Source organism: Phalaenopsis equestris, unplaced genomic scaffold (genome assembly GCF_001263595.1).
Source record: "Phalaenopsis equestris unplaced genomic scaffold, ASM126359v1 Scaffold000697, whole genome shotgun sequence".
NCBI lineage: Eukaryota > Viridiplantae > Streptophyta > Magnoliopsida > Asparagales > Orchidaceae > Phalaenopsis > Phalaenopsis equestris.
Window position 1 is genome coordinate 153,790 of NW_018165137.1, and position 11,488 is coordinate 165,277.

Genomic DNA, 11,488 nt, shown 5'->3' on the forward strand with positions numbered 1-11,488 from the left:
ATAAAAAGCTTCCATGTTTGACATACTTCGTTTTTACCTTTGGTTCTCAATCTTATGTATTTATGCATTAAGAATATCTAGTAAAATTGTTCTTTTGGTATTAAAAAAAAACTTTGTGAACTATATTATTGCCATATCTCTTTAAAAGACCTTAGAAGTGATGCCCGCGCCTATAAGAAAGGTGAGGATACAATTCTCTTCTAATATTTGTGGACGATTCACCCCCCAAGTTGACTAAAAAGAGAGTACTTTGTTAAGCTAAATCATATAAAACTTAAAGCTTATTTGTTTTTAAAATGCTCAAAATACCTCAAGAGATGCTTTGAGTGTTCTTTAAAAAAAATTAACTCAATCAAATATAATTTAAAAAACATCAAGAGATACGTAGGGCTTATTTATTCATCTTATTTCCTATTACAAGAATCAGTGTCTGCATCCATAACTTAATAAACTTATCTTCATAAAAGAATGCTTCAAGACCAAAACACCTGAAGCTTCAGCTGCTCGCCAACTGAAACTTCTATATGCATATCAAATAAAGAATAAGAGTAATGTTTGCACCCAAACTAAATTAGAAATTTAAATGTGCTTTCTTGATTCAGGTGTTAAAGTTAATCGGGACATGACATCAATAGTTTTTATTAAGACACAAACTATGTGGACATGACAAGAAAAAGCAATATTTTAAAGGAAAATTTATTTGTATTTGGAGAGTAGCATCACTCCACAAAAACCAACGAACACAATATTAACAATGCTAAGTTGATAAAATTTACAAGCTTTCACATTGATGAGTTGGAGAGATAACATCTGAAATTTATTTAGAATAACGGAAGGATTACAAAAACAAATAAGACAAGATTGGAGAAAGAACCTTTGAATTCCGTCCATCAACTATTGCTTATAACTTCAAGTTGAACTCCCAGTAAAGACAAATCCTGCTTTAAAGATTCAGCATTTTTAAAATGTACACCTACCATGTCTGCATTTACAGATGCCTCCAAGTCACCCTGGAGCAAGAAAGATATTCAAATAAGTCACAGGAAACTCATAGATAGTTCGTAAACTCGAAAAAAAGTGATAAAAGTTCTACCATAGAAATAAAATTAGATAAATGTGTTTTGATAACTTTTTATTGTAGAGCAACAACAAAATGATTGTTCTATATTTGATTTTTTAATCCTCTTATCGTGAGAAGATGGGATGGATCAAAATCAATGATTAGGAAATCTTTATTGTGATATGGATGCCTCAAGTTTGATTCGCATGTTGATTCTCACAAAAAGAATTTTTTTGTGAGGGAAGCGTGAAGTTGCATTAGCAGGAAGCCTCGCTAAATATGCCGTTGTTATCTCCTCTGATGAGAATTTAATTTTGATCTCATGATAGCACAAATCAACTCTTTCTATCTTTTTGGAAAGGCTAGTCAGCAGCGTTCTTGTTTATCAACACCATTTGGGTTTTCCATTTCCTTGCAATCATTTTTCTTCTAAAGGTGAACTTTCAATGTAAACTATCATTCCTGTCAAAGCTACAATTACCATGGACATAAATCATCACAAAATAGCCAGAAAGTTCAATACTAAACAAAACGAAGAACAGAATAAGTCTTAAGCTTTTGGTTCTGATGAACAATCAAAACAGACTCATCAAAAAAAAAAATGAAAAAGGCAGCGTAATTATAGAAGACAAGAACCTGTCGTCAATGAAGATACAGCTTCTAGGCTCAACTTTCAGGAGATGTACAACCTCAGCATATGAATCGGGTGCAGGCTTCCTTTTTCCTTAAATATGCAAGAAAACAATATCAAAGAGAAAACAAATGCCAAAAAGAAAATCACAATCACTATTAATTATTTTAGATAACAATTGATTTTTTAAGCAAGGTATCATATAATCAAACACACTGCATTTGATGGACTACTATTATATGAATAAATATCAGGACAAAATACATAGAAGCATTTCCAAAGTCATATTATTGTCAAGAGGAAGAATATTTTCTGAAGCAAAAAGTACCTATCAGACAAGAAGAAAACGTCCAAGATAAATATTTTGAAAGTTCTAGCTTCTCCTCAATCATCTGGAACCTGCAAAGAATAAAATAACAATAAAAACTCAAAGATGAGATATTTTTCTTATGCTAACCAAGTTAATAAAATCGTAAAACTAACCAGACAGGATAATTCGTGAAGGCATGCAATTCATAGCTGTTTTGTTTCAAAGCATGTAGCAGTTCTTCGATTCCATCCACATATGAATATCCATTACGCATGCATTCTTTGAGACCTACAAGATAAAGTTTGCAATAATGGATAGAGCAAACTGGATCTGCTGATAAAGCCAATATTTTACCATACAGAAGGCAAACTCCCTTTTTCAAGCATGGATGAGAAAAGAATCTAAGAATGCTGAACTCTCATCACATCAAAGCAACAACATAAAGCGACTATAGCCCTACACTGTTATAACTAACTTGAAGCTAGAGGAAAAAAATGATTCAAAATAGAAACAACTTGAACGTTCAAGAGGGTTTCAAGAGATCCTAAACAAATCAAACAAACTAGAAGAGAAGGAATGAAAATTTACAATCTATCTACTTATTAGCATATTTCAGCCGCTCTAATTAGAAAAGCTTCAAAATTTTGTATAGCAGCTGTCAAAAATAAATTCAGTTCATAAATCTCTATAACAGTTGTACGCCGCAAACAAAGTCCAGTTTTAAAGAATTTTAAATTAAGGCTCTCACGCATTTTCAAGTCAATGGGATCTTGATTTCTCAAATAAAGACGATCAGTTATTTCCAGGTGAAGGGAAATGAATCAAATATTTAAATCCTTGGGTTTGTGGTCAAAATCTTTTTCCTTGAAGGCTTTGCCATATCTGGATTTTTCTAAAGAACCAATGAGGACCTCTGTTTATATTGCTATCTAAACTAAGGCCACCATGGGGTTGTCCCCCATAAAATCTATAGCATAGTCTCCTAATAAAAAAGTACTTACTTGTTTTTCTACATAAAATCAAATACATTCTTCTCAGACTTCAAATTCTGGTTAGTAAGTCCAAATACTCTCACTTTTTCTTTATTTGATTTAACTAACATAATGATTAAACACAAAATTGCCTTTGATAAAAGCTGTTTCTCTGATGCCGCCTACAACAATAAACCAATATTCAAATAACTTACCAGACTACCAGTGATTGGCTACAAATTGAACTAGTAAACTTACCTCCAATGAGCGTAATTGGTTATGATGTTTATTAGGAAAAAGAGGCATAGAGATTATCTCACTGGTGTTGCTTTCCAACCACAAAAAGAACCAAAATTCAGAAACTAAAGATTACCTGGTGTAGCCAATATTCCACAAAAAAAAATCCAAAATCTATATTACTAAAACACGAGAACATGGAAAGTTACGAACTTATCAAACACTATAGAAAATGAAATCTAAAAAAATATCATGTTCTATTGAATCAAAAATGAAATAAGGAATGTAGGAAAGAAAATTTACACTAAAAAAATAAATATATTACTTAATTACTTCAAATTAAAGGCAACCTCCACAAACTTCGACAAATATTTCAGCACCCTTGATGAATCTTGACAATACCAAAAATTAAAATCATACAATGAAAAGTTCAAACTCATCCAAGAACTAAAATCATAAAACGGTTAAGTCGACCCATTTAAGAATTGAAGTCATTCAAGATAGAGTTCAGCTTGTCAAACCATTGAAATTGTACAAAGACTGTGGTTTAAGGGAGAATTCAACTAGTCTAACAATAAAAGTCATCAAAAAAAGAGTTCAACTGAAATCGCCACATGGAAAGTTTAATTGGGCCACAAATTAGAGTTGTCTAATCGAGCATTCAACAACAAGATAAATTGAAACACGAAGAATGTGGCAAACTCGTTAATCACTTAATTTTACTTTTTCCTTTTTACTAAAAGATTTAAAGAAAGTGGGAGGGGGGAAACCAACTTCAAGTTAAAGTGTTGAAATATTTGAAGCTTATTTCTATGAAATTTCTACTCCAATCATGACAAAGAACTTAAGTCACACAAATCAAGACTTTAGATCGTTGGATTTGTTTACTTATGACCCTCGAATAGCAGATAACTTAAGACATGCGGATCGAGGCTCCTTACAGTTAGATATGTTTCCCAATGACGCTCAAATTTTAATTAGTGTATTTTTTTATAGGATCGATGGCCCCAAATATTTTTGCTTCCTTTTTTGGCTCTATTCTTATTTTCTAATGCCTATGAAAAATGTACATATATCTCCCCATTTATACAAATAAAAGTAAAGACCCTTGAGAGTTTTATTCTTATGCTGCTCTTTCTAGCCTTTATTTTTATTATCTAAGGTTGGGATTTTTTTTTCTAATATTTGTTTTTATTATCTAAAGTTAGGGTTTACACTTCCAACCTTTATTATAATTTACATAAGGTTAGGGTTTTCATTACCAATATTTGTATTTATTGGCTAAGGTTAGGGTTTTCACTTTTAACCTTATCTCTCTTATCGAATTCTCATTCTCATGATTAATGGTAACTCCAAGCATTTCAAACGTTTTATCCCTTAAACGGGACAAAATACCTTAAATGATCCCAAATCATAAAAATCTTTCTAAAAAGAAAGAGAAAGATCCAACACCTTACAGATCTACTTTCGAGCCCAAAGATCCAAAGTTTTTACTTTGGGAAGAAATTGATTCAATGATCATAACATGGTTGTGAAACACCATCAGCCATAAACCAATAGACTTTAAATGTTTCTCTCGTAAAAGAATTATGTTATAAACCTATTGAAAGATAATGAAATGACACAGAACTCTCAGCAGGTAACCTAAGAGGCCCATGTAGGCCAAAAATCAGTGCTTAATAAAATCGCCTTTTATTCTTAAACTTTAGCTTGAGTGTCATTAAAAAAATATATATTAATTGTATCCATTGAATTCAAAATAAACCACGTAGGCCAAAAATTTTGACATTTTTTTAAAATAAAAAAATTTACTTTATACTTAAGTTTGCTAAAAACTATTTAAAGTTGTATTTTCAAGCTTCAACTTGAAGCTGCCCAAATTTAAGACTTTGAATTTGACAAAATTCAAGAATTTTACATATCCTTTGAATACAGAGCCTAGCCATATCATTTTACATATTAACACATTTTTGCACTCAATTTTTTAACAAAATAATTCAACTTAATGGTCTTATAAGTATACTCAACTGAAAGCCCAACAATACAAAATACTCGGAGTAAATAAAATGAATTATGATTCAACTCTAAGTCAGCTAAAATCAAATATCCAAACTTTCCAAAGACAAAAGCTCCACTGTAAGTTAAGGCCCATTGGACAAAAAATCAAGTCCTAGAGTTTGAAATATCCCCTTTCGATAAGATTTCGATTGAACAAAGAGAGTCCATTAATCTAGATAGCTCCCCACGCAAAGACAAAGATTCAACGTCAGCTGAGGCTCATCCAAGCTGAAACTTACCTAAGCATACATAAAAAGATGGAAGGTCGAGAAGGCTTGAGAGAAGTATCTGAAAACTATTTTTTCAACATTCATAGACTCAAAGATCAGCTAAATAATATAATTGTCCAATTTAATAGCTTTTGAGAATATATTCAAGTATAAATTATTTTAAGATAGAGAAACAAACATATATAATAGTAAAGAGTATATTTGATACTTCGCATATAATTATAAAATCTTTTAAAATGGGCAAAAACGAAATCACAAGTTCATTTACTAGGTCATTTTGAACAGGCATTCTGTCTTAAGAGTCATTAATCATTTTTGTTTGTACTTAAGAGTCATCATTGCTTCTTTATGAAGAATCACTAACTCATTTTTTTTATGGATCAGTCCAAGAAGTCAACTTAACAATCAACTTAATTTAAGAAATCTCTAACTCGATTGATGGTTCACTCAATGGAAGATTTATGAAATTTCTTGATTAGCAAGAGTTTAACAAGATTATCTAACATCTTACTCGCTTTACCAAAAATTTAGCAATGTTAAAATTGTAGAGTAAATCTGACGAAGATGATATAATCTAGCAATTTTCAAATGGCAACCCTGTGCCTATATTTATAGGCTGGACTAAGGCTAACCTATATAACCAATCAAACCACTCATCTTTGATGTGATAACATATCAGGGTAGTGAATTTCTAAAATTCTTTTATATTTAAGAAATAAAAATAATATGTTATTTACATTCTAATTCTTTTTACGAGTCACTTTTTAACCGAATCAAAAACCAATATATATCCAAATATATCATGGGTCTGGCTTAAGCAAAGTCTGCTCGATTCAAGGCAACTTGACAGAATATGGTGAAGAGAGACAGTGAATATGACAGGCAGCACTCCAATTTAAGAACCAGTTTTGCAATCTTCAAGATGACAGGCAGCACCCAACAAGACCTGAAATCTTCCAATTGGCTGTCAACAAACAACTCAGCTCAAAAATCATTCAAGCAGCTGTCCACCATCACCAAGTCCAGCTATATAGAAGATTTCGCTAAGGGAATTACCCATACATGTTCAAATCAATGAGATGATTTTCATATTATGATCGCATATCAACATTTGAAGTGGAATGATATCATATATTTTAACTCCTTTGGATTTGTATTAAAAAACTTCCAATTTAACTTTTCTCCATTTTTTTTCCAAAGTGATTAGGATCATAATTTTCCTTATATTAATTACTAACCTAGGGCCACCAATTGGGCTATATATCTCCTATAAATATACAACTTTTCTATCTAATGGGGATGAGAGAAGGGACTTTTCTTTGTTATTTTTCTTTGCTTTTCAACAATATATAATTTTATAATATCAACAAATGAAAGTACCTGAGTTTCCTAAACTTGAGATAAAGAAATAATTAAGCATATCATAAATAATATCTCACAAAATTTATTGTAGCATACATTTTGGTAAGCTCAAGAAGCGCATTTAATATATTTTAACACAAACATAAAAGAACACTTCATTGAGCTCGCCTGATTAATTGACCAACTTTGTTTCATCATCATTACAATAAAAAATATTGCCCTAATCCCAACTATGCAGGGCTAGCAAAAGACCATGGCCGTCAAATGTTACCAAAATATTACCCAGTATAATCCAACTGATTGTGGGGAAAATAATCTTTTAATCTACATTATACCTCCTTCATAAAGAATTAGTTAAAGCTGATCAATCCAGCCACTGTGATGGTGAACATGATTCAGTTCCAAGTATTTATATAGATTAGATAAATAGATGGCTATTTAATCTCGTTAATGAGGCCGAAAAAATCAACAATACAGGTGGTTAATTAAACTGCTATTTTGTAAATGATGGCTACATTTATCAAAGGCTGTCAAACTTAATATGCGACTAGTTTGTCAGTTAATAAACAATTGGTGTCAATGTTTTACCACATAATGTATAGTGACAGCATCTCTAACAAACATTACTATTGTAATTAAAATGAATTAAAGAAACAGTAGCTCTGTTGTAACATGACAAAAGTTTAATGAGTAAAATCAAATGCAAATAGAAATGCCACAGAATGTAAAGCATGAACCTTGAATCATTCATACCACAAAAAATAAGTACATAAACAATTCATTAAACATGACATCCCTCAGCTAAATAAATAAGCTAACAAATGATATATTAAACAAGAGATCCCTCTGTCTATGCAAAAAATTAACTTGATATCGTCATTCTCATGCACAGAGATGCATAAACGTGAAAAGACCACTATTCCCTTCGTCTATACTTATATTTCTGGCATTAATCAGCAAGTCTGTAATAATATGCATGAAGGAATCAAGATTATTTAGCATGCCACTCTTAAGCTTGATTAAAGAAAGATTTCATACTGGATAAATGTGTTAAGAAAAGTAAAAAAACAAGTTCTGTACATGCAAAGTTGCAAGGTTTGCAAATGATCAGTTATGCCATTCCTAAATTAGGCTTCTTGAATAAGTTCTCACCTTCCAAATCAAAAGGCCTCCCATCTTTGAAAAATTTTTTACCTAGTTCAATCTGAAGTGGGAAAAGGAAAAGATATTAGATGGCATGATATACATGGACAATCAGAAGCTAAATAAATATAACAAAACCCTATAAAGGGTAAAAATCAAACAAGATAAAGCAGGGAGGAAAAGTTTCGGCTCGTCACAAGAAAGGCAATCATCTTCCCAAGAATAAAAAAGAATGAATGTGCCAACCTAAGTTTTTATCCAATTGTTAAGTTGGAAGCAAAACAATTTCCCACTTCCATTGTACTATCAAAATAAAGCAAAATGTGGAGAAAACGGTAAAAAGCTGAAGGAATGATTAGCAAGAACTATGAAGCTGACATAACACCATCTTCAAATCAAGTATTATAATGAATACAAATCCAAATGTAGGAATAAAGCATAATCAGATTCAAATTTCCAAGGATGAGAAACTTGATCATCATCACCAGCCTAAGCCTTATTCCAACCGTTCATGGAGCAGTAGGTTATCTTTATGGTGGTGACATAGTATAACAACTACCAATGAACCTAAATCCAACCTTCTTATCTTAGCAAGCTGAACTTGGAAAATAGCAATAGCAATAGCGCAATAACCATTTCCAGAGATGAGCTTATTTATTTACCAGTTCTTATTTACAAGCTCATGGATGAAAATCAAAAGAAAATTGAGAAAGTACTAACAGAAGAATACTTTTAATAAGAATATTGTTGGATCCAAATTTGTTATGCTGATCGTGCCCAAGGCATAGAACATAGGGACTAAGGAAGAAGAAAATAGCAAGAGAGAGATAGAAGAAAAAGAAGTGACATAGCGATTGCCCTCAGCGGGGGAAAGTGAGGGTGCTCCCAGGGCTCTCAGACTCATTTTATTTCACTAAAAATGTGATTACAACGTAAGGGGAAAATGATGCCTCCCTAGCCCCCACTTACATGAAAAATATCCTCCTATTTATAAATCATAAGGGGGTCTAGAATATTACATTATTGCCCCTGGAAGTTACAAGTTATTATGCTCCTGAGAGTTCAAATTATTATGTTCCGGAGAGTTATAAGTCATTATTGTCTTCATTGGCACCTTCTCATACGCCTAGCACCTTTTTGTATATCTTGCATCTTTTCATTGTTGGGTTCACTGCGTAAGGTGGCTAGTCAATGCAACTGACCGATCTTTGCTACCGTCAGCATTTTTCGAATGTACATAAATGCCCCCAAGTCTCTTACTTCTTGTAAGTGAAACTGCGATAAGAATAAAAAAATTTAAATATCATAAAACACAAATGTAATACTTACATCCCCTTGATTTCGACGTCTCTACATGCCCCCAGTTTCATTCAGCACTAAAATGCTCTCCTAAGACTTTTTCAGGTCTATTTTAATCTGCAATGTCGGTCAACTAATTGTCCTTCGGCTGATTGAACATACTTTTGGTCAGTCTTATTGGCTTCATCTTTGTTTTGACATTTTTCTTCTACAAGGCTATTTGTTTGCAATAGTTGTTCAGTGATGAATGTTAACATTAGTTGATTTGCTCGCCCGGAGGGAAGTTGATTAGCTCGCCCAAGAGGGGAGTCTTTGATTTACTCGCCTCGAAAGGGAGACTTTAATTTGCCCGCCACGGCTGGGAGTGTCCTGGTTGATTTCCTTGCCTAAAGGGGGAGTCTTTGATTAACTCGCCCCAAAAGGGAATTGTTGATTCGCTCGCCTCAGAGGGGAGTGGGTGATTCGCTTGCCCCGTAGGGGAGTCATTGATTCGCTCTTCCCGGAGGGCAACCTTTGATTCGCTCTCACGGAAGGGGAGTCTTTGATTTGCTCGCCCCGAAAGAAGCTTCTTGTTTCGCTCGCCCCGGAGGGAGAGTGGAGTTGTTGATTCGCTCGCCCAGGAAATGAGTCTTTGATTTGCTTGCTCTGGATAATAGTTGTTGATTTGCTCGTCTCAGAGGGGAGTCTTTGATTCGCTCGCCCCAGAGGGGAGTCTTTGATTTGCCCCAAAGTGGAGTTATTGATTTACTCGCCCCGAAGGGGAGCCTTTCATTCGCTCGCCGAGCGGTATATATGTAAATCTTCTCTGATTTTTATGATGGTCGACTAGAGGCATACAAACGGATGGCTAGAGGAAAATGACCGGTCGGGAGCAGGTGGTCGGCTGGAGCAGCGGTCAGATGAGGGAGGCTTGCTGGAAGCACAAACTAATTGGGTGGTATTTATGTAAATATTGAGAGTGATCTCATTAGGCTTCCAACACTTTCAGAAACTTTCTCCTATAATCTTTTCTACTTCTCCAAAGTTCTCAACTTTGCATAACGCCCCAACAAGTATATTGTAGGTAACAGAAGTCAGTTGTTATCCAAGACTCATTTCCTCTTTCTCAAGACTCATTTCCTCTTTCTGTTAGAACAATAACCTTGCAGTATGGGTGTGTAGGTATGAGCATCAAGATCATATTTTTTCTACAAAATCCAATACAGATAACCTCTGGCATTCTCCACTCTTCCATCCTTGACCAAGATGTTGTTAGAGGAGACATTTGAGGCAACGCCATCAGACATCATATCCTTGAACAAAGCTTCAGCTTCAGCGAGTTGGTTTTACTCCACTAGAACATTCATGAAAATATTATAATAGTAGATGGTTGCAGTTTGATTCTTCCATCTCCTGAGCTAATCTGAGGACCTCATCAAGCTTCCCCACCTGTGTGAAGGCCTTCATCAAACTCTTAGAAGCAATGGGGCTCTCTTGGATGGGCTTGCTGCCAATATCGACATAAGGATAAGTAAATCGAGGTCCTGGTAGCCTCTCTAGAATGAGGTATAATCTTGTGAATATATCTGAAGAAGACGAAGTTTGGTCGACGTCGACTCCAGCAACAAGTTCGAAGAAAGAGTGGTTTTGTTACTTCTAAGATCTTTGATTGTATGGAAAGGTGCAGTAAAGGAGATTGTTCTCGCAGAGATTTGAAACAACGGGGAGTAAAAAGCTATGCCTCGTTTAACTGGTAGAACGAAATGAACGACTGGTGGAAGTGGCCTTCGCGTCTCGCTGCCAACCGACGTGAATCAGTCGGCCCGACACTTAGGAGTAGAGCGCAACACCGACGACTACAGCCAAAAACTATAAATAAATTGGATATAGCTAGCTCTGTAAGATCCCAAATTGATGTTACAGCATCGTCGACTCCAGCACATGGTTCGACGAGAACGTCATCCACACACGTGCCATACGCCGTTACAAACCCTAACAAGTGGGTCATCGAGGTTGTCGAACGCGTGGCATTAGCCACACCCGCACCCACAAAAACTGCAGGTCGCACCCAAGCTCCCAACCCAAGCCCGCAAAAGGATATTCGTCAGGTTCCATTGGATGACCTCTGTCGGCTGCCTTTGCGGCGGAGGAAGAAATGTTGCAAGTGACTTCTTCGCTGACCGTCAGAGCAGTCTTGGCGGCACTCTT

At 34.6% G+C, this 11,488-nt stretch overlaps 1 protein-coding gene across 1 annotated transcript in view; it reads right to left on the reverse strand.

Annotated features, from left to right (window-relative positions):
* Positions 1 to 662: 662 nt before the first annotated feature.
* LOC110030309 overlaps positions 663 to 11,488 on the reverse strand; it is an 18,885-nt gene continuing 8,059 nt past the window's right edge. Inside the window, exons 3-7 of the mRNA XM_020732960.1 lie at positions 8,012 to 8,063; positions 2,175 to 2,289; positions 2,020 to 2,090; positions 1,690 to 1,784; positions 663 to 1,007 (exon numbers count right to left, since the gene is read on the reverse strand). Coding sequence (XP_020588619.1) covers positions 891 to 1,007; positions 1,690 to 1,784; positions 2,020 to 2,090; positions 2,175 to 2,289; positions 8,012 to 8,063 — 450 coding nt within the window. The 3' untranslated portion in view covers positions 663 to 890. The remainder of the gene's footprint in view (positions 1,008 to 1,689; positions 1,785 to 2,019; positions 2,091 to 2,174; positions 2,290 to 8,011; positions 8,064 to 11,488) is intronic.